At 39.6% G+C, this 24,304-nt stretch overlaps 1 protein-coding gene and 1 long non-coding RNA gene across 3 annotated transcripts in view; one reads left to right on the forward strand and one right to left on the reverse strand.

The window, feature by feature from the left end:
- The first annotated feature begins 5,436 nt into the window (after positions 1–5,436).
- LOC110982749 (uncharacterized) overlaps positions 5,437–24,304 on the forward strand; it is a 104,778-nt gene continuing 85,910 nt past the window's right edge. The window contains exons 1-2 of the long non-coding RNA XR_015428300.1: positions 5,437–5,851; positions 15,959–16,102. This is a non-coding gene — a long non-coding RNA (uncharacterized LOC110982749). The remainder of the gene's footprint in view (positions 5,852–15,958; positions 16,103–24,304) is intronic.
- On the reverse strand, positions 8,438–11,636 carry LOC147796126 (CD209 antigen-like). Of its 2 annotated transcripts, none has more exons than XM_087148969.1 (2): positions 11,045–11,636; positions 8,438–10,481 (listed from the first exon to the last, which is right to left on the reverse strand). In XM_087148969.1, exon 2 carries the CDS (start codon positions 10,208–10,210, stop codon positions 9,434–9,436), a length of 777 nt encoding a protein of 258 aa, XP_087005095.1. In that variant the 5' UTR covers positions 10,211–10,481; positions 11,045–11,636; the 3' UTR covers positions 8,438–9,433. The 2 variants fall into 2 exon arrangements, with proteins under 2 accessions (XP_087005095.1, XP_087005096.1); XM_087148970.1 differs by lacking the exon at positions 11,045–11,636 and adding an exon at positions 10,882–10,950.

A 24,304-nucleotide genomic window follows, 5' to 3' on the forward strand; every position in this document is an offset into this window, starting at 1 on the left:
CCTTTGGCAGGTTGTGCAGGGATGACTTCCTCCTGCACAACAACGTCGACGCAACGTTTAGACGGCCGCGCCTTTCTGGCAAAGGACTTGCGGCACTGTGCCTCATGTCCCCTCAGTATTTTGTACACTTGACACGGTTAGGGTACTCCAAAGAGGAATGCCCGACTGCTAAGTTACAGCACTTAACGGCCTTACAAGCCGAAGCTTTGTGTCCTTGGTTCCTGCATCAGGTGCAAGTCCGTGTCTGGCCAGAGTAGCTGATCCAGGCATTGCGGTTCCCGATGCGGAGAGCTGATGGGATATTCACGACACCCGACATATAAGATACTGCCGGGTGCCAGTAAAGACAGAGGGCTCTTCAGGGTAGGTCATAAACCTCCCCTTATGAACCCTACCGTATTGCGACAAAATTGACCAGACGATATTGTCGTACATGATTCTTGATTGTAATGAGCTTGAGGATGCTACACGAGTACTTGACTGTAATGAGCTTGAGGATGCTACACGACAGGACATGGCATCCAACAATCCCGTCAAAACTAGGCATAAACTTCTTCAGAAGGGTGGCAGATTTGAAGGTTATATCAAATCTGCCCCCAAGCATCAGTTGCCAAGGCTCCAAATGGTCCTGGGGAGATACCCCAAATCCCCAAAGGACTCTAACAGGGCTTAACTAGGTGCCTCCTTGCAGTCGAATTTTACTTCGACTGTACGGAAATTGTTTAGAAAATGCCAGTCAATGCAGGTGGTACGACTCTGGTCACGAGAATCCAATGTGAATCAGCGTTGACCCGGATTGTGCATCTGCCAGCGCTCCGCAAGGTCTCACTCTCTCACAGTTGTTGAATTTCACGAGACCCCCCAAAGAGTACTTAAGTTCCCCCAACCAAGATGAAGGTTTTCGACACAATTAAAATCTCCTCAAAAATTCACGTGGCGCATGCCTCTACAGAGAAGACGTATAGATACTCTGATAACAACAGCTGGTGCAATTTTTGGTCATTAAGACCATACATGTTGACCAAACGAACCCTTTGATTACTACCCTGATAAGTGACTGTGAGACAATACGACAACTGGTGCCCCGAGAATAGAATAGCCACCCCAGAGCTATCACGAAGTCAATGGACCAGAGCCTAGGGTCACCAAATTTACTACAATTTACGTGCCTCCTTAAAACTGCAGGCTTGAGCCTCCTTAACAAAAAGAACGTCGTAATTTTTTCAACCTCACCAACTCAAAGGTTTGGTAATGCTTGTTCTCTTTTCTGAACCCACTGACATTTATAGAAGCTATTTGAACGAAAATTATTACAACAGAAAATATAACGAGTCTTAAACATGGCAGGAAAAAGAATGTCAAGTCTAAAACAAGCCCCTGGAGTTCGTTGAAACAAACGGTTATCTCTTAAGATGCTTCCAGTGCGCACTTTGCCACATTCTTTCTTCTGATTTCCCCTCCTCTTCCCTCGGGGGAAGGGGGAAACCATCCATGGCAAGCTGCTGACCATCTAGCATTTCATCCTTTCTGTCCATTCCACTCGATGTTTCACTCTTAGACTATTGTTGGGCTCGAAAACGATTGGCGAAGGGTTGAGTGTAATGACAAGTCACTTGGCAGTCTTCCCTGTAGGTTGAATGGATTTCAGTGAGGCTTTGAGCAAAGCAAGGTATGGAATACTGACTCAAAAATCAGAAAGTATGAATGATGTATTCAATGTTAACTCAAACCTTTTCCAGAAAAGTTCAAGGACAGATCACAGTGCAGTTCACATATGGGCGTGAAAAGCCTGTTGTGAAAAAGTGTAAAGCTGCTAGGTGTCCATTACTCTGGATTCTCAAGCGGCGAAGGCTGTGGATGAAATAGAGGAGGCACAAAAATACCATGCCAAAAGAGCCAAAGGGGAAGCCTATACTAACATAGAAATATTTCAACTCTGTTACTCTACACAAACTCTGTACAAACGAGGTTAATTTGATCCTGAATTTGATTCAAAATTCCATTGAGTGAACAAAAGTTACAATACAAGGGTTGAACACAACTACTCCAGGCATATTCCTAGCAAATGATTTTAAGTCCTTGATTATGAATGGCTTCACTTTCCGTTTAGTGTAACTATTCTACGGCCTACTTACTTTAAAGTATACAATCTTTATAGCCATCATGGCCCCAGCAATGCTTCAGCTTCTTGCATTTTTTACGAAGGTTGTTTACAGCCCTCGGTTCTAGGGAAAGGTGCTGGAAGAGGACACACAATGAATTGTGGCACAGGTGGCTCACATCGCACTTCCGTGGTAAATCTAAATTACCAGTATGTGCCATGTAAGCCACTCGATGCACGCTTTTCACTGAGCGTTTCTTCGAGCCTGGAGCACGGCAGAAAAGTTGACCGTATTTTGTTCTCCGGCGGCCAGACAGGCTTTTCAAAGCTCCCCTCCAGATGAGGCAGCCTTTGCTGTTTATCTTTGATCGTCGTAATATAGCGCACAGTGTTCTTTTACACCAGGTGTTGCTCTCGGTAACGAACGCCATGTTTGGACTGGTAAATCTGCATAATAAACTTGGTGACCAGGTGAAAATGGTGTAATTCTGCTGGATGCACTTCAAACCTTTGCTAGATCCGACAAAAATATGTCAAATCACCTACAATATAAACAAAATGCATTATATATGCTTTAGATCACATGCACATGTTAAACAATTGCTTTCCATGACATGCTATTTATTACAAACATGGGTGTACTTACATGCAGGTGGGTATTTATCATACACATAACAGCCATTAATCATTAAAGGTTTGGGGAATCATACTGGGTCCAGCACTAGCTTAGACTTTGGTTATGCCTTTGTGACGTCAATGTTTAGACCGAACGGCTGGAGTTGTTTCGACGTTGGTTCAAAATGGCGGAAAATAGAAAATATTTGTCTCCCCTCAAATGAGTGAATTATACGATTCAAGATCAGCTATATGCAGAGAATTCAAAGATATACTTTCTGCCTGAACGTATGAGAAAAGAGAGAGCAGCACAAGTGCATGAGGAACGTGCCGAATATTGAATAGGAAAAATATTAATTAACAGTTTTCGTCTGCTACCTTGTGATAGCCTCTGTCAGATGACATAACCGTTTTTGGCTCTTCTTTTTGTCAGGCACTCTTAACATGTTCCTGGTTATTGAATTGACGTTACAAACATATTTCTAGTTAGGGGTGCGCCAAAACTGTCCCTGGAAATGGTTTGGTCATAGCTCTGTTGGACGTTTGGGCACCAGAAACCTTCAAAACGTAGACTGGCCTGCCTGTCCCGTGCATGGGTTTGGAAACTGAACAAAATACGGGCGTTTCACAACAGTGCGCCTCCACTAGCTTGCAACACTTCGACCAATCAGAGTGTGCGAAATCTGTCGACCCAATGCGCGTATGGAGTTCACAAACTGCGATTGGTGAACGCGTTGCAAACTCTTTGAGGTGCACTATTGTGAATCGCCCGTATTGACCCTATATATTGTGATGAATCACCAACTATACTAGATTATTGCTTTAATTTTATTACTTATTAATTATAAGACTGCGTAAAATATTTGGATCTGTTTTTATCTCGGACTACCATAAAATTTCAAAGCGTAAATGTTCATCTGCGTACGAGACTGCCGCATTGCACTGTTCTTCAAGTGTTTAGATTTTCGAAAGTGATGGATCAATTTTTGGCAGGATATTTATCTTTTGGGTCAGTGATTTTTAGTTTCTATGAACTGATATACTAACAAATATTTTCCAAAGCCCCTTTTCTTAGTTGAATTTTTTAAGAAGTAACTGAACGAAAAATCTTTGCACGTTATTTTTCCTATCCAAGGGTGCTGCAAGCGCGCCGTCAGGGGTCAACTTTAAGGCTTTTGGGCAGTGTTCTCCATCTACGCGGCGCTCTGCGATCTTTGATTTCATCTTTTTCAACTGTTAGAAGGACTGGAAGTCAGTGGCATAACTAGGGCTATTATGTCCGGAGGCACCTGGGAGTGCACACATTTTTCCAAGGTTGCGCCAAAAAGACAAGGAGCATAGGTTGTTCATGGATTTTAAATGGCGGGGGGCACCCGTGCCCCCCCCGTAGTTACGCCAATACTGGCAGTTAAAAAGTCTGAGGTAATCGAATATTATCGTGCCAAGGAAATTACCACGCCCAGCCACGCAGACACATGGAGGGGGAAACTCCAACATGTTTGGTTGCAGCTTTACAACCTCGAAAAGACTTAACAGAAACAAAAGACTTCTTAGTATAGCATCAAGACTACAGGCTGTCACCGGAGGAAGGGGGGGCGCCCCCATTGACAGTTGACAGTTTTCCCATGCAAGCCATTTTTTCTTGGGGGCAGAAGACTCGTCAGTTAAGAACTGATGAACAATTCACAGTTGGAGGGGGTCAAATCTTAGTTTTTTCCTAGCGAATTTGTAATTTCTATTCCAGTCCCTTCCCTTAAGTTTTTTAATAGCTTTCGCTTTTTTCTAAATTTGTGCAAAGAATGACCGAGGTCCAGCAATGAGCCGTTTATGAAAAATTCACGCCCGGAGGTACAGCTCCAAGCCTATTCTTTAATTGGAACTCCGCTCCTCCCAAAACTATAGTCCCGAAAACAAAGGAACTGTATGTGCCACTTCATTTTTTATACTGAATACTTTCAACTAATTCAATCCGTTGTCTAGTGTTGCAGAACTTCACGAAAAAAATTTCCACCATTTGAGTCGTTTCTCAGACTTAAACCAAGTCCCTCTCTCCACTATTATCCATTGTGCACGAGAACAATATAGGTTTCTACCAGCGTTTATCTCGGAGGAATTCACAATCCGCAGCGTGGGTTAGCTTTGTGCATCTGCAGATACATAAAAGCTTTATGGGTGCACCCCTACGAATAAATTCCCATAGACAGCAGTGATAAATCCCAATACTTCACAAACATTAAAAAAATACTTACAACTCTCACAGGTGTTAAGGCTGCACAGAAAAATGGTTTCCCACGTCTTCTCTTTCTTTTTTCTTTCAATTTGTTTGTGGGTTGACCAATGAAATTTTGAAAAAGTCTCACCCAAAGCAGACCACCCCTAAAATTAATGAAATTTCACTGTCCGGGAAAGTAGCCATTTTGGAAATGCATCCCTCTGCAAAATGGCTCAAATAGTGCCACTTTCGGACCCGATTGCATCCAAATTGCTCAGAATTGGAAGCCCTGAGGCCGGCCCAGAGGTTCAGTGTCATATTTCTTCAATTCCCCAGTTCCATGACTCTCAGGACCCTCTAATATAGAATATTTTGAGACTGTAACTTTTATTAATGAGCTCGGCGGACATATTTCTGGCCTTAATATAAGGGTGCGCCCTTATTACTCCCGGCCTGTTACGATAGCGCCACTTTGCGGCGCCTTGGTTTTATTACGCAACAACTTCTCGCGTGGGCTGGGTGCACCGCGCACGTGTTGCTTGCATCCACCACACCCTATCATTTGTATCACACCATGGTTTTTCTCTTCCACGTCTGTGGCCGTATCGACATGCAGACTTTCTAGCACCACGTCGGTGGATGGGCACGCCGGAGTTTCTTCATTATATGTACCTCACAAATAAATTTATGTTAGCTGAGGAAATAGTGCTTGATTCAAGTAATCAGAATGCTATCCATATGACTCTCGGAGTAAAGCAAATTCCAGCGGCAGCTGAGGGACAAGTTCAATGCCTGTTCAAATTGAGACCACGTTTACAACCTTGGAATTACATGCTTACTGTCAAAATCCTCCTGTCACTGAAGGAAATTACTTCATTTGGAAAATACTTGCATTTGGAATATCACTTGGGAGGTATTAACAGGTAAGTTTTTAAATGATTGACATTTCTGTAAAAGTCTACAAATTGTCATCGTTATATAATGATATTGTAATGTTGGATTATTCCAAAAAGTTTGCTTCGATAACGGTGGTAGTGTTAAAACTGAGTTTAAACTGGAGGTGAATTTGCTAAAAACAAAAGGTAAGGAATAAAAAATTGTACATTAACAAACAAGTAAAAATGACAGCAAATACGAAATAAAAAGAAAATGGAACATGTGGAAGGAGTGCATGTACATGAAATGAAAAGATTGTTCACTTTAAGGTGTCAAAATATGCCTCTTTTTGTTGTGAGTCACTAGTCCATGCAACTATATACAATGTACATGTAGCTGGAACATAAAAGAGCCCAGGGTTTTTTATCAGTGCTGCAGTTGGGTTGAAATATGGGGTTAGGACAGGTCGGTGTCGTACCCACTAAGTATACTGTTATCTTTACCCCTCCCCCGCCTGTTTTGAAGATGTGTAAGATCAACCTACTTCCACCATCTGTGGGGTGAGTGCAGTACCCACCTTGGCCCAACACAGGCTCACTAACCATGCCCCTTTTCCCAAACAAGCCGAAGTAGTTTACCCAGCTGAGTTGTGCTTCAAAATGATAAGATTCTAACAGAATGAAAAGACCTGAAAGTTTTATGTCATTTTGGTGCAACATAGCATTACATTTATTGAGAAAATCACCAGTTATCCAGAAGATGCAAGGACTCATCTCAGTGCAAAGTGATCAAGGCTGAAAGCCATAAGTGCAGTTGGGTGACTTGAAACTTTCTAAACTTGAAAATGTTGCAGTTCAACTCCAGATTTTGCAACTCTAGAAATCTACATTAGAAAGTGAAAATGTTTCACACAACATGAATATAACCGTGATGAGTTCTATCTACTTATTGGCATAATTATGTACGTACATGTACATGCTTTGATTATGTTTATAGGCTGCTGTGAAACTTGGCTGATCATTTGTTTCCCTAATTAAAGACAAAAGGCCTTTTTAAAAGGTTCCTTTTTGTGGTCTTACATTGAGGTACTGTAGGGAACCGTACCTGAGTAAGGGCGCCCCCATCCTTCCAATACGTGCCACAGAGGTAATTAACATAAAGTGGATACTTTTTTGATAGGCTTCCCGGGCAAGCAGTGTGAAAGTGATCTCTTTGCTTTTGGTCTCGAATGTAGAACTGTACTTTCTGCATTTTGCTTCTATTAATTTGCAGGGAGCGTGTCTTCGGCCATGCCCCTAAATGTGGGAGAGAGTCAATGCTAGGAACCCCTAATAAGTAGTTATCATTGTATAAATACTTCACACGATCTTCTGTCTGAGAAATTGTACGATTTACGGGACCCAATGTGGTAACTGCTTTCTGTTCTACAACGTGCCACAGTGTATTGGTTAGCTAGCAGTGTTAGCCTTTGACCATGCATTATACTGTTATTTACGTTGCCGTCTAGCCATTACACTACACCAACTGTTTTCATATTTAATAAATTGTAGTTCTGGATTTAAACATCATTTATTGTTTACGTCTTCTCCAAGTGCTCGTCCACTTTAATTAGGGGACCGTTCCTCCTTCCTCCCACTGTCCAACTGACGTGGGGCTGGTCGGCTACAGTACGTTGAACAGGGTTTCTGTCATCCAATTGTTTCCAAAAGTTCAGATTCATTATACTTGTTAGTATTCATGTATTTTACGCACTTAGTGTGCTTGCCCTGGCTCACTATACTTTTGGTAGATTGGTTGCTATACATTATTTTACAATGACCACCAGAGAACAGCGTTCAATGTGTGCTTTAGTCAGTTTGAAAAAGCACTCATTCAAAAGCTTGAGGTAGGCTAGCTGACAAGACAAGCATCATGTAACTTTTTTTATCAAGTCCATGCCGATCCAGGCACTCTTTTGAAGACACATCCTGTTTACCTTTATCTTCATTATGACTTACAGGTAGACTTAAAGTTTTCAGGAACCATTTATATAATTCTATCCCCACTCACTGTAATTTTTAAGGATCTTTTGTTTTGCGAAGCTTCTCTCCTTCTGCACTGTGACGCTACATTAAGACACGGAAAGAGAATGGATCTTGCCTTATAAACGTTATGCAAAATAACCGATATGAAACCAGTCCTGGCATGCATTTAATTTCCAGCTCTTATTCTAAACACTTGAAAAGGGAATTTTCCACAAAGGAATGAAAGTAACCCAACCTGACTGCTGAATAAATTGATGTTTGAACAGTGTTATACTATTTCACGTACATGCAATATTCCAGTCCTGGAATATACACAAGTGTTGTATGTGATTATGCACAGAAACAAACATTTACCGTTCATCACTGATCTGCTAAATACCTCAATTGTTCTAGTTACCAGATTGCTAGAATTTCAAGATTTCGTTTTAGCCCTTAATTGTCATGTTACAGTGAATCCCTCGTATGATGTGACCGCAAACTTTTCACTAGAAATATTTACATTTAAGGAGGAGAACTTAGACACAAATGATATAAGGCAATTATAAATTAATTTTTATACTGGGTTTTGTTCTTAGGCTTTCAAATATACACACTGTATGTATGTATATATTGTCAGTGTAGTAAGCTTTCTTGGGTAGGACTCGAGCCTGTCATCGCTAATTACTGGTGCAGACATCTTACAAGTTTAATTATTTACCATCAAACTACATAATCCCTAAGTACAACCACAAAACTTGAAAGTATTAATAGCTTCATTTTGAGATGAAAACAACATGTTTTTGGTACTAATTTTAACTGACAAACTGTTCGGTTATGCAGTAAAACTACCAAATTCTATCAGAAATTCAGAAGAAAAGACCTAAAAGTCATTGCCATTGGGAAACGCACTACTTGTTTAAAAGAAGTAAGGTTTTTATCTCGCTGCAAACTGATTCAGGATGAATGCCACTAGTAAAACTACATTAATTACATTCATACAACTTGAAGATTCCTAAACTATGAGAAATAGCAATTCTGCTGAAGTTAATCTCTAACTACAACCACAATACCTGAAAGTATTAAGGAATTTGCTTAATATTAAGATTAAAACATGTGTTTTATTAATTTTAACTGATAAACTGTTTGGATGCATGATGTCCTATACAATCTTTGGTATATTTTTGATACAGTTTCTCCACAAATCAGATTTCCTCATTTGCTATTTAATCACATTCAGGTCGGAGAATGTGAAATTAAGTTATACATATTAATTGTATTCAAACAACAAGAAAGTGTGATTTTTTGAGTTTCAAGAAATTATATAGGTACATACATTGTATATAGGTACATACAAGTATACTTCAAAGCATAATAACTTCCTAACCTCGAACATGAGTACTGAATTTCAGTGCAAGTTAGAGATCAATGGACATTAGGTATTTGTTTTGTAATGTCAAATTTAAATGACAATTCTTACCTTCTAGAGTTTGCACATGACCTTGATCAGCCTTTTCCCCACAGGGAATAAAGTGAATTGTGAAGAATGTTTTTCTTCAATACTGGACAGTACTCAGTTCAAACTCAAATTTTAGACGACATTACTGGGATTGTCCAGTCCAGTCATATCTAGGCATGGCATACCTCTGAGTAGGTACAGAAATAAGTGGTGTTTTGGAACTTAGCCTTGTCTTCGGAGCTGGTGCCATTGTTTAGCTGGCATATTTTCCCCTGATCTTCTGTTTCCTTGATGTTGAAGGAGCGACATCCAGACTCCTCAATGCAGGCTGAGCCACAGGCACTGACACTGTCAGTGCTAAACTCCCGGATGATGTGGTCGAGGAGGCAGGTTGAGTTGAGAATGTGGCCGTGGTTGTTGGTAGAGAAGCAGTAGTGATAGGGTTGGGTCGGACGAGGAGTGCAGGCAGCCTGGCGCACACAGAAAGCCTCGTGAAGATCACTACAAGAACCATCATCCATACTGTCATGATGTGTTGAAGCCAATACAGCACAGTCTTGATCACCGCAACAATTATCCGGTTGTCCAGGTCCCCATTTCAGAAATAGTTCGTTTCCTCTCTGACCATCACACTCCCAAACTCCTTCAACTTGCAAGTCATTGCAAGCGATCCATGCATAAAACTCGCTGCCCCTCTGTTGTGCCACATCAATCATAAAATTCATCTCTTCAGGTGAACGTGGAGCAGCCATATTTCCGCCTTTCTCTCGGCACACAGACTTAGCATCATTCCAATTAAAGGGCAATTCAGTAAAATGATAACATGAATTATGCCACAGTTGCCACCCTGACAGGCATGAGCATTTCATGGCCGGCAAAGAGGGGCATGATCCCCACACCACTACGAACACTGAGCTGCAAACTACTATACCGTGAATTCCCAACATGACATTCACAGTAGTGGATCAGTTGGTCATCTAATGTGTTATATTTTCTGCTTATTAAACTCCTTCCTGGAACAAGTCACTCTGGTCATTTACTCCTAGCGTAGCACAAGGTACAGGCCGGCGAACCACAAGCCAAAGTACACCACTGTACTCAGGTCTAAGGACGAGTGCATGTACATGTACTTGGGTTTGCATCAAGTATTTTAATGTAGACAAGCACCAGACTACATCAAGGACTACACCAAGTGCCGAGTTGTATGCCAAGGTTAATCTAAAAATAAACAAAAGAATATTTCTTTATCGACTGAAAATATATGAATACAAATTACACAAAGTACACGTACATGATATGCGCAATGAAATAAACATCAATTTCATTAATGTGCTGATACAGCAGACTAGCATTGCAACCATAGCGTGTACACTTTGAATCGCCCCTTTAAAACATCGTGTTGAATACGCCTACATGAATGTGCATGTGGATTTTACACATTGCTTAACTACTACAATCAAACCCGAAGTTTCGACAAAGTTTCACCAAAAAAAACCCCTAAAATTTACGACTCTGCCAGACTCTAAGAAAGTTCCACAACAGTTGTAGACAATGTACTATGCATCTATTGCTACAAAGTAACAGTTTTCTCCTTGCAGTTTAACATGGTCAATCCAACCTCTGTAAAGGCAGTCCTACACACACAAAAGAATGTATACATTGTATACAGTACAGTGAGTGATCACAGTACACCTACTTTCTAGAACATGTTTTCACCTTTGACCTTGTAACTTTCGGATACGTTACACAGTGTGTCAGCTCAAGAATGGAGAAATACTGACCTTAATAGAAACTTGACTTCCAGATACAGTAAATCATGCAATCTGTGTGCCTTGTGGGTTCTAACAATCAAGATTTTTGCTTTCAACTACTGGATACCAACAGAACTTCCACTATACTTTTAATCAGTCTTTACAGTAAGTCTACCTAGGTGCAAAATGCCACATTCTGAAGTAGTTGGTGGTTAAAGCAGTGATCACTAATTGAAGTGAATATACACAGCAGGTTTTTTTCAATATGCAACAGCAAAAAAGGGACGTGATGAATCAACTGCTCACTGCAAAGACTTACCGAAATGCTCGGGCAGTAAATGAACCTACAGTGAACAGTATCACGATAAGGGTATAGGAAATTATGTTGCTATGGCATCATTGCCCTTTGACGTGTAGGCTTTTTATTATTCTCGGGACCAGGCATCTCGCAAGTTTGACAATAATTGTTGGCAAGGCCTAATGCTTTATGGATGGCAAGTGGCCTAATTACATGTGCTTTTGATACTGTGCATGTGTCCAACAATTTAATTGATCAAGCATGACATGTAGGTAGTTGACAGTGCAATTTCCTGTCTCTCTGGACGGATGAATTAGCTGGAGCAGTTTACCGAGAAACCTACCTGTACATGTATGACATGTTCTCCCTTTTTAAGTGCTATCGAAATACCTTCCACTGGAAGTCCAAAAAAATCTTCAGAATCTCCCTGAATTTTTTCTCACCATGAAAAGATGTGGGAGGATGATTCACCCCCCCTCAAAAAGTGGGGGATCACCCCCATCTCCGATGATTTGTGCCCATACATGTAAGTTTTTTGAATTTATGAATAAATAAACTGTACACTGTCTGTGCGGGATTTACAAGGACATTTTTCAAACAAACGGCTGACCTTTACGGTTTTCAGAATTTGCATCTTGGCGCACATAGAAGAAATCCATTTAAAAAGTATTTTGAGTGGCTTTTGAAACATTATTTCTCTTGCTTTGGACACTTCCATAAAATCAGAGAGAACATATTTTAGTCTGAGGTGCTCTAACCCCCTAGGCCTTTTTACTAGGAACCATCCTGAATCCTCTGAAAGCCTCGGATTTTCAACATGAAAAAATTGCATTCAGCCCAAATCCTCCAAAATCCTCCAAAATTTCTTGAAAATGTCATTTGGAGATGAGCCCAACTGCCCAAATTGTTCAAAATCCTCCGGCAATTCTTGTCCTTATGTTGAGGCATTACGAATGGCACTCTTGAGTTGTGCAGTTGATTCAAAAGAAATATTGGGCTGAACTTGTGCTTGACTAAGCACAACAACATAAGGTCTAATCCAAGACCTTCACATACATGTATGGCATCCTTCGAAATCAGCCATGCCCTTTTGCCATAGACCTTGAATCCTCCAAATTTCTCCACTTTGCAGAAAAGGATTTTGGAGGATTTGGGAGGGTTAGGGATTACATATATATATATTTTGTTGACGATTGGGGCCGCATACCGGTATGTTAGTAATAGGGAGAAAATGGGCCAAATGAGTGCTCCCAAGTGAGAGGGACATTGTTGTACGCCCGTCGTGCCAGCGTACATGTTTGTATAGGCCTACTCTGGGACTCGACACAGCCAGCCTGCAAAGTTGAACCTGATCCAACTTTCCTGACTGTCTGTGTTGATGTAAGCATTAGTCGGGATAATGTTTTTCTAATATATCACTGTGCATCATTAGGAACTGATCAGTGATACCCTTTGCATCTCCTTACATCAATATAGAAACCAGGCTTTGCAGGCCACACTTGCTCAAAACACCCTGAAACCATAACAAAAGACCATCCATAAGTTGTGCAGCTGATTTTGTGGCATTTTTTATCTGGCGAGCTCACTTGTCAGCCAATTAAGTGGATAATAAGCCTTTGCGAGTTAAATTGAATAGAGTTTGGTACAGTACACTACACTAAGTTTTCTGATTGCAGTCAAACATAATTTGAATTTCCCAGACTAAAGACACTGCAATATTGATATACATACATGTACCTCGTGATTTGGGGCAAGCTTTTGCATAGCAGCAACCACCATCTCTTCTTTACATTGAAAACAGTGTTATTGGTGCAGGGCATCTCTTAGGTAACTATAAGCAAAAGCTTGCCCCAAATCACAGGGTATCGCAACAGTGCCTTCAGTATGGAGAGTTCAAACTGTTATGTTCATGTGAATTTAAAGAACTCAGTGTCCCAGATTTAATTGAAATTTAACTGGCAAAAGGCTTATCAAGCATATGTTTACAGTCACATAATCATTTAGTTACTGTGCTTACAAGAGGAATTCCAAAAGAGGACGCACAAGGGCAGATCTAGGAACTTTTTCGGGGGGCAGGGCTGTTAAATTTTTTAAATGTGAGACTGCTTTGCACAGGCAAACACATAGGTAATGCATTTCATTGCTGGGGATCCACTTAAACTTAATCTTTTTTATTTTTATTATAAAAACTGTTTAGTGCCATCGGCATTTTATTATTGAGAGCATGTACATGTGTACAATGCAGTTATGTTTATTTTTAAGAGCAGTTACTTCATTGGGAACTTTATGAAACAATGTTTGCTCATGGGACTTCCTTACTTTACGTATATTTACAGGCCTGATGCCTAAAAGCCAATGGGCAGTTAATTTTTAGTAACTTTTGACGTCATCACTATTGTCATAAAAATTGTTGCAACATTTCTTACTTTTTGGTGCAGCTGTTTGGATTTTACTTCACCTTGTCATGCTTATATGGGATAAACTTTTCTAGGTAGGTCACCAGACACCAGGAAGGCAGTTTTCCTACTTTCAAGGCAAAAAAACCCTTTTACCTTCCTCATCTGTGTATGAGAAATAGAGGCTGATCTGTGAAGACCTACTCTTTCTATCTGCTAGTGTGTATGCAGATGGAAGCATTATGGAAGCTTGTATTTTGTGGCCGATTTTTCGCAGACACACTTTCCTGTGCATCTTCCTCTCATAACATCATGTAAAAGAGAATGGACAAATACTGTAGATTGTCTACAGAATGGCTGAGGTCCTGTGTGAAGCTGAGCCTGTTAGTGCACAAATTGACAGCTCTGAATCTATTCTCTGATGTCCCACCCAAACCCAGTGTCCAGAAAACAAGAGAAAAAAACGTGTCACTTTGTGCATTATACTCCCAGCTAATTCAATCCTGTTAATATGCATTGTTGTTTAGCTATGTAGAACTTTAACTCAGTCCCAAAATGACAAAAAAGTGGAAATTTGCCCATTTTGAATCAAAGAATCTCCACCTTTTGAGTTTGACTTAAACCAAGTCCCTCCATCCTCTATAGTCCATTGTAAAGAGAACAAAAGTTTTATCTAATACTTCCAGCCTTAAAGTTGAAATCGATCCATTGTCAAACATCATGAGCTGGCTACATGAATGTACACCTGCATGTATATAAAAGCTTTACTTCTGGCCTAAGCCATTAGTGTGTCAGTAGGGCAACTTTTGGGCTGAGTGCAAAACTTTTGCTTCCTTTCACATGCACCATGCAAGTATATCAAGTCACACAAAGTGACATGCAGTCAGCACCATTAATGGTTCGTAGGGCACATTCCAAATGGATTTGTATTTACCAGTTGACTTTGGAAATACATGTACGTTAGATTCAAGTTATCAGATGGTATCGGTATGATTGTATGGGGTTGGGGACTCTTTACAGCACCAACAAATAAGTTTGTAGAATAGCTGATTTAGAAACCACTGTTCACTGTGTCTTCAAATTAAGACTACAGTACATTTACAATCTTGGAATCACCAGTACATTCTTACCATCAAAATACCCCTGTCAGTGTAGAAAATTATTTTGTTTAGAAAATGCATGCATTTGGAATATCATCTGGGAAGTATTGATGGGTAAGTTTCTAAATAATTGATCTTTTCTGTTGATTTACATACACAAATTGTCATCATTGAAGTTACTATAAAAATGTTTACTTTAATAACAGGAAGTGTTGAAACTGAGGTTAAACTGGAAGTAATTGTCTAAATGCAAATTTTAAATGGACAAACACAAAGGCAAGATAGTAAACATTATATGTCACAATCAGCATATAAATAAAATTTAGTCAAAAATGATGAAATATAACAAAATGAAATAAAATGGAAGGAGAGTTTCACTTTCAGGTGTCACAATATTTCATTTGTTTGCTCTGAGTCACAATACAAATTCATGCAACTACTTATGAATGTAACTGGAATATACGCATGCCCAGGGTGTTTCATCAGCGCTGTAGTCAGGTTGAAATACGGGGTAATGACAGGGCTGTGTCACAGCCACCAAGTACATGTATATACTGTAATCTGTAAACCCCCATGTTTTCCAATGAAGATTTAGAAGATACCAACCTACTTCTGACATCTGTTTGGTGCGTACACCCACCCTTGTTCCAGTGCAGGCTTCCTTACCCCACCCTTTCCTGATCGCCAACAAGTAGTTACCAGCTGAGTTGTGCTACAATTTTACAAAATGCTAACAGAGTGAAAGTTGAACGTCATTTTGCTACAACATCAAACATTAGTTTTTCTTGGGAAAACATCAGTTTACCAAAAGAAGCAGGATTCATTTCAGTGCAAAGGCTGTGAGGCTCAAGGCTGGGTGCCAGGAGTGAAAGTACCTTTATTAGACTAAGGTGACTTGAACATTTCTTAACTTCAGTTTAAAATGTATCAGCTTATTAACTGGGCCAAATTACGATGCTGCTGAAATCAACAATGAAGCAAAAAGTTTTACACCAGGGAAATATAATATATATATAATAAATATGTACATTTAAAACATGTTTTGTTCATTTATTTACCTGCTGTGTCATTTAGTTGATTTTGTTTCTGACTAAAAAGATGAAAGGCCCATTTTTTTAAGGAAAAACTAATTGCAAAATCTTCTGAACAGAACAGATCAAATGCAGGAGCAATGAAAATCTGTGACAAGAAACCTGGAGGGAGGAGTTGGTTTAACAAAGAGCAAGTTCTTTGGGACAAGGTGGAGCTTTATCCGGAAACATCTGCCCTTTCATAGTCCTACATGTATATTGAGGTAGGTTAAAAAGAGTTTCTGTCTCCCGGATTGTGTCCAAACCTTCAGGTTCATTTCTAGTTAAGACACTGAAAGAGAATGGATCTCTACTGTATGAATGTGTGATGTGAAACCATGCGGTCCTGACGCACATTTCATGCAATAGAAGTTTCAACGACATTGGTGAATAAATTGATCCTTAAATACTTCCATGCTTTTTCACATATTTCAGGTCTTGTATGTATACAGATATTACATGCACAAAAACTACAAATCCGACATTTATAATCACAAATTTACAGCACATTGGCAGGATTTCTTAAAGCTTTACCATTCGTCACTGATCTATACCAGGAATGGTCTTGTAACTGCATTGGTTGATTAGAATTTGTCAAGATTTAGTTTGGGCACTTAACCTGTATTTCTTGTCATGTTACAACAAACCTGTCATATGTAATATGACTGTGAATTTTCACTGATAATATTTATATTTTAGGAGGGGAATTAGAAATGAATGATATTAGACTCAGTTATGCATTTATAAGGTATCAGCAAGGCAGTTATAGGTTAATTCTGATAATACTAGGTTTTCTCATGCCGGGGCATATATACACACTGTATGTATTCTCAGTGTGGTCAAAGAGTAGTGAAAATACCACAAGCTTGCTCAGTTGGGACTCAAACCCACAATCAATAGTTAATGCTTCCTGGTGCAGACAACTTATAACTATTAATATAACTTATAACTAACTATTCATCATCAATCTGCACAATCTCTAGATATCTACAAAACATGACAGTGTAGAGTAAACGGCTAAATTTTATGATTAAACAAATATATAAATGGTATTTAGCTGTGTTTGGTTACACGATATTCTATGCTGTCTGGTATAATTTCAGTGCAAGTTTGTCACAAATTAAGTTTGCTTATTTACTATTCACTCAAGCGTACAATTCACATTCAGGTTGGAAAATGTAAAATTTGATTTTAAATGACTTAAAGCGATAGGCAAGTGTGATTTGGAGGTTTCAAGAAATTGTACAGGCAGTGTCAAATTGCTTTAAAAACATACGAACTGACTAACCCAGAATATGATTACCAAGTATCACCATGATTTTAGAGTTCAATGGACATGATCTATGACGCACACGTATTTGTTTTGTAATGGTGAACTTAACTGAATGACAGTTCTTACCTTCTAGTGTTAGCAGAAGATCTTGATCCGCCTTTCCCCTTTGTTTAGGTTATACATTTCTTGCTGTAGGGAATGAGTGAAATATCTAAAGTACTGGCAGTACTCAGTTCAAACTCAAATTTTGGACCACATAACTGTGATGCCCAGTCCAGTCATATCTAGGCATATGCGTATTTCTGAGTAGATACAGAAATAAGTGGTGTTTTGGAACTTAGCCTAGTCTTCGGAGCTGGTGCCATTGTTCAGCTGACATACCCAGTGGGCACATGACGCGTGAAAGACGTCTTTTTGTGGTCATTATGTGGTCGTGTGTCGTTAAGTAGTTGTGCCAGAAAAAGCGACGTCTTAAAGACATCTTTTATTCTCGGTTAGAAACATTGCTTCAGCAACCATGACCACAAAAAAACATGACGTCTTTAAGACGTCGTTTTGCAGTCGTTATCAAATCATCGGTACCACACATACAGTGAAAGAAGAAAATGGCGTCGACGTCTTAACGACGTCTTTTTTTTTCTCTATTTGAATTATTTTCTTCAACAAGCAATACATGAAACACACGACGTCTTTACGACGTCATTTTACAGTCGTTATCAAATCGTCAACATACAGCAGAAAAAGAAAAAGATTTAGATAGCCTTATGAAGATTTTGCACGGTGACTTTTCGTTTGTCTCTGATTTTGCCGGTTCTCACTCGGTTTCACCGCGGAAGGTCAAGTCCCGCCAGAACAATGGCATACAATGTATTGCAAAATCCCGCCTGCGGCCGCAGGTGACTGTTCTGTTTGACTGTTCTCATCTGTTTGGCAAGAGGGATGTGTGAGATAGCAGTAGTGCGAATGTCCATTTTACTGGGAAATTTTAACACGAGGAATTTCGAGTGTGGTTTAGTACACATGCTTGTGATTTATGATTATTTGCAGTGGAACTGACCCTCAACCCCCTCGCCTGATTTAAAATAACATGACATTAAAATACCCCTACATTTAGAATGGATGAGGCTATTTTCTTTCATTGCCTGCATGCTCGCAAGCAACGAATGGCTTAAAGCGTGCGCACCGCGCTACTATAGTGACTCTGGCTTAGTCTTAGCTGGTTCCAGCCTTTTGAGGAGACTCTGAGCATGCCGACTGGAACCAGTGATGGTTAAGACTGAGGTCATGTCTAAAAGTCAAAACGGGCTTCCAGAACTACGGGTTAGGTCTATTGATTTTGGCATCTACACGTATTTCCAATGGAATAAGGATCTTCATGTCAGGGAACCAGACTACTTCATAATTTCGTCCGTGCTTTGAATTAAGAGAGCTCGAGTACATGTACTAGTATCGCTGCAAGCAGCTTGTCCATTAAAAGAAGAGTAAGACAGGTTAGGCCCTTCCTTATAAGGTAAGTGCTTATAAAATGTAGTTCTTTTACGTATGGGCATTGTTGGTGAAGCAGAGGTCAGGCTTAAACGCAATAATTTTAATCCTCAACAGTCAACCGGGTTGGCCAAGGTTGTTTCCTACCTCCATGGGTGGACTACAGACAGTGTTTATTCGTAATCGTACGTAGACTCGCAGTCGTAGTGCAGTAAGGAGCATCTGGGCTAGCCATAGTGCCCATACTTCAGTGTCATCAAATATGGCAAATACTATCAGTGTCAAATCTAATTTACCCTTTTAAAATTAAATGTTATACCATTGTATTGGTGAGACTAAATTGGGAAAATGTAACCCCAGTACATGTATGTGATACAATGTACAATATTGGCCACTTGATGTAGACATGTTAGAGACAGTTGGTGGCAGAAAAATTCTTTTTCATTCTCAATCACAATGAACATGCGCACTTAAGCTCAGACGGGGTGTAAACAATGGTAGAGGACCGGTTTATTTGCTGCCACCAAAGTCCTGATAGTTTTTACAAAAATAAATTGTCTTGTCTAACATTTGCAGAAAGTGTTGCATCACATGGCACAACAGTGTCTGCAGTAAGACAACGAATAGCGAAGTACCTCAAGCTTAGTATTCCTACCAGAGACAAACCAAGAGCCCTGAGTAATTCAGCAGGCATGCCCACCGGATAACTGTGCGACTAGTCTTGTGCATCAGATGGCCTGTTTTCTGGCTGTTTCATATATTTCGGTGATATTTAACTAATGAGCATAAAGCCTATTTTTGTATTGGGTCTTATTTGAAAACTTTAAACCTTTTGTTGTTCAAGTAAAATATGTACATTGTTTCCTCGGGTTTATTTCCTCAGGTTGAAGCAATGACGGCTGTTTAAAGTACGGTAATAACAAAATTACACGTCTGATCGTTTTTTGGGGGGCATGGGTAAAATATTTTGCGGCATTAAAACACGTACAGTAATTTAGATTGTAACTGACTAGATCATCCTGTTCCAGGATGGTCTGTTTTCTAAAAACTTTGACAAACCACTGCATGAGACAAAATTTTCTAAAAAATTGTTCCATGTTTCCATTTCTTTTTAATTCTAAGCCAACTCGATTTGAATTGTACCAATTAAAGTACAAGCATACATCTTTTCATCAACTGATGTCTGTTTTTCTACCTCTCATAAATGCCATTACATGTACATCTAAAACGTATTTTACTAAGTCTTGCCTGGTTGGAAATGTTTTGTTCTGCCAAATATTCAGTTACATGGCTTATACTACATGTACTGTGTGATTAATGTTTCCCATTCTTGCCTTGTCCGTAAAAGTAAAATCTTTTAACTGCTTTTATCCAGGAAGTGTAAACACAAGTGTACCTTGTTTCATTGTCACGTTGATCGTGCTGGGTGCAATTGTAATGGTCCGTCCAAAGCCATTGAATTTACCAGAAATATTATTGGTACATAATATTTGTGTAGACCATCATTTTCAGCAAAGTGTGCTAACAGGTTATTATAATGTAAAGAATGAGAGTTAAATAAAAAAATTATGTTTAGTTGTAAACAGTCGCTTTAGTCAAAATTTATTTTATAGCCAGGCAGCGTGTTAAGGCATGTGAAGTTCTTTTTATCATAAAAAAGTAAAAATAAAACATGACTCGTCCAATGCACATGTCTTTTTTTCCTTGATATTTGATGGATAAAAGACGTCTTAATGCTGACGTCTTTTACTGCTCAATATGCCGACGTCTTTTACTGCTCAATATGCTGATGTCTTTTATTAGTCGCAATGTTGACGTCTTTATTAGTTGCAATGTTGACGTCTTTATTAGTCGCAATGTTGACGTCTTTATTAGTCGCAATGTTGACGTCTTTATTAGTCTCAATGTTGACGTCTTTTATTAGTCTCAATGTTGACGTCTTTTATTAGTCTCAATGTTGACGTCTTTTATTAGTCTCAATGTTGACGTCTTTTATTAGTCTCAATGTTGACGTCTTTTATTAGTCTCAATGTTGACGTCTTTTATTAGTCTCAGTGTTGTCATCTTTTATTAGTCTCAGTGTTGACGTCTTTTATTGGTCGCGATGTTGACGTCTTTTACTTGTCATAACGCTGACGTCTTTTTCTAGTCAGACCACTGACGTCGTTTACTTGTCAGGATGCTGACGTCTTTTGGCTTTGCATATACGTCTCAAAAAAGACATTAATAAGACGTCAATATTGGACGTCTTTATGACGTCATAACGACTGCCCACTGGGTAGTTTCCCCCCAGTCTTCAGTTTCCTTGATGTTGAAGGAGTGACATCCAGACTCAACGCAGGCTGAGCCACAGGCGCTGACACTGTCAGTGCTAAACTCCCGGATGATGTGGTCGAGGAGGCAGGTTGAGTTGAGAATGTGGCCGTGGTTGTTGGTAGAGAAGCAGTAGTGATAGGGTTGGGTCGGACGAGGAGTGCAGGCAGCCTGGCGCACACAGAAAGCCTCGTGAAGATCACTACAAGAACCATCATCCATACTGTCATGATGTGTTGAAGCCAATACAGCACAGTCTTGATCACCGCAACAATTATCCGGTTGTCCAGGTCCCCATTTCAGGAATAGTTCGCTTCCTCTCTGACCATCACACTCCCAAACTCCTTCAACTTGCAAGTCATTGCAAGCGATCCATGCGTAAAACTTGCTGCCCCTCTGTTGTGCCACATCAATCATAAACTTCATCTCTTTGAGCAGATGAGGAGCAGCCATTGCCCCATTTCCCTTGGCATATGGACTTTTTAGAGTCATTCCAGTAATGACGCAATTCAGTAAGAGACTTACTCCACAGTTGCAACCCTGACAGGTACGTGCATTTCATAGCTGGCAAAGAGGGGCAGGTAAAGCAGGTAAATGATTCCCACAGCACTATGAACACTGAGCTAAAAAATTGCTGTACCATGAATTCCAAACACGACATTCATAGTAGTGGATCAGTTGGTAAACCAATGTGTCAGCACAAGAAGAGAGGAATGCTGACCTTAGAAGACAATTTACTTCCTATCAGTGAATTATGCAATCCATGCACCTTGTGGGTTCAAAAATATCACAATTGTTATGTCAACACAAAGTTTTCAACTATGCACCATAGCACTTCCAGTAAGTATCTCAGTCAGTCTGTGTATGAAGTTTATCTGTATTGACAGGTATTAACACTTGTAATGCCAAATTCTGAGATAGCTGCTGATCAATTAAAGACTGGCAGAAATAATGGCAAATGAAACCACCAATGATGTGTATCACAATTAGGCAAACATGAAGAATTCTGCTTCTGATTACATGCCTCTGAAAAATAGGGTTGGTGCGTTGGAAATTTTTTGGGGGGTTCAATTTTTTGTGATAGAAAGGCATGAATGGGGACGAGAGCTACCAATAATTGCCACACACAAAAGTGATAAAACTTGCCTTTAGTTCAAAATTTCTACAGTCGACAATTCTTAAGAATTATGGACAATTTACACCACTATGGACAACACTAGTCAGGTAAAAGTGAAAGCAATCTGGCCAACAATGTCTATGTATCGTGTGGTACGTGTGTATGTGATGCATCTAGATGGGCGGGCGATAAACATTGTGCTATGGCAGGAAATGTTAAGGAAGCTCGCTTGCTTTAAGTAGGAGCAAAACAACCTCAAATTAAACTCTTGAATATAGAAAATACACAGACAAGAGACTAAGTTCTGTAAATGAACTTGTAGAAATATTCTTGCAACATTGATGTTTTTCAATGAGCAGCTGTCGGGTTGTGTGCATGCATGGTCGGTGTAATGTAATGAAGCTATTTACGGTATATAGACTGGTTGCCACATTTCCATCATGCGTTCTTTTGCATAGGTGTGGCGGCTGGAACCATGGGGCTTTGTGCACTTGTTTTCACCTCCGTGACAGTGAAACAAGAAAATAATGGAAGTTTCTTTTCAAGGACTAAGGAGAGTGATACATCGGTTCAGTTTAGAATCGACAGCAGGGGAGGTTTGTGACAGGAAGACAGCTCATTACATGAGAACATAGGTTCACTGATGTTGGTCATTGGATCCTGTTCTTTTTTCAGATAGCTGTCATAGGCCGTCAGGAAGCCTAGCATGTCGTCTTTCTCTCCCAAAGCTCCTGAGGTGAAAGGATAAGAGGTTGTAAATGTAAATAGGAAAAACATAAAACAATGTATTTTTTGTGAAAAAGGTTCTTCAGAGATGTTTTGTAAAGACAGAAAAGACACTAGGATTAATGTTTTTATTTGAATTTTTTGGGGGGAATTTTTTTTTCCAACATGCTGATAAACACTTTAGGGTCGCGCTGAAAATTTTCATTTTGCCCTTAACGGTGTAGGCAGTTATGTTGCTATGGCTGCATTGCCCTTTTGTGTTGAGGCTTTTTATTATTCTTGGGCCCACACCTCTTGCACATTTGACGGTAATTGTGAGCATGGTCCAGTGCTTTATAGAATTTGTGCCAGTCAATAGACCCTCATTCAAAGGTAATACACACATACATACTTACATGGCAAATGGCTTTCAAATGTACTGGTACATGTAGTCAACAATTTAATTTCCTGTCTCCCTGGAGCGGATGATTTGCTTAGAGTGGTCCGACTGTGAAGGAGAACCACATCATCTTGTGTAAAGTGAAGCTGTCTTTCTGCAGATGTAGACTACCCTTTGCAAAATTACTTCTCCTTTAACATAAGTATTTCTGTCTCTTAGGGTTTTGATCAGAAACAAAGCGACATGGATAGGTCTACAGGTTTGAACTGTTAACAACAGGCAATGTATTCTGCTTTGCAGAATCTGCAATTTTGGATGGAAATGTATTGTTTGGTCACCCTACAGCCTCTGCCATTAATGCAAAAATGGACAAAGGGTCTGTATAAGTGCAGACTTGGTACGGTGATTTTCCTTGATTGACCAATATGGTCGTTGCCATGAAGGCGTGGGATAATCCTGGATTGACCCTTAGTCTCCAATGTAGAGTTTGGATAACTGTACCCTTGGTTGACAAATGGTTCTTTAAAAGTCTTGGGACAATAAAGTGTTTTTGGTAGAACAGTTGATTGGGATATATTATCCCGGGTTGACTAAGAGTAAAGTTAGACTTACACACTGTTAAATGACACTTCGGGTTGAAACATGTTTCTAAATGCTTTTTTGTACCCAATTATTAACATACTTCACCCATGACATTCTTTATTCACAAAACTAAATGTGACATAGAGAAGCATTTCAGCATTATAAACACATATTTATAAATGCATTTCATTCTAAAGATATCTTAACATTTGGCAAAGTTTTTACATCTTGAAAAATGGTTAAGTAGTATTGAAACTGTAAGTACATGTGCATGCACCATTTCTGTAGTCTGTGTACATTATGTAAAGCAACAATAATTTCATATACATACAGACTGAATCACATTAAAGACAAGTCACATTGCTTTCATGTGAAAAGGTTATTAAACAGAGAATCGGTCATTCTTACCATCTATAAAGACTAAAAGAGGCATTTTCTCCACACATTTGTAAAAAAACTGTCCTTTTTGGAGTTCAGTTCCACCACATACTCCGACTAACAAAATGTGCTGATGCAAACAATATTTAGCGATTTGATGATATCTCCCCCCC

Source organism: Acanthaster planci, linkage group LG18, assembly GCF_054643075.1.
Source record: "Acanthaster planci isolate LZ-2023a linkage group LG18, COTS_SCS, whole genome shotgun sequence".
NCBI classification, from domain to species: Eukaryota; Metazoa; Echinodermata; class Asteroidea; order Valvatida; family Acanthasteridae; genus Acanthaster; species Acanthaster planci.

What these genes read in the sequence shown, in the direction of transcription:
- LOC147796126 (XM_087148969.1), bottom strand. Translation starts at nt 10,210, where the DNA reads ATGTTGGGAATTCACGGTATAGTAGTTTGCAGCTCAGTGTTCGTAGTG.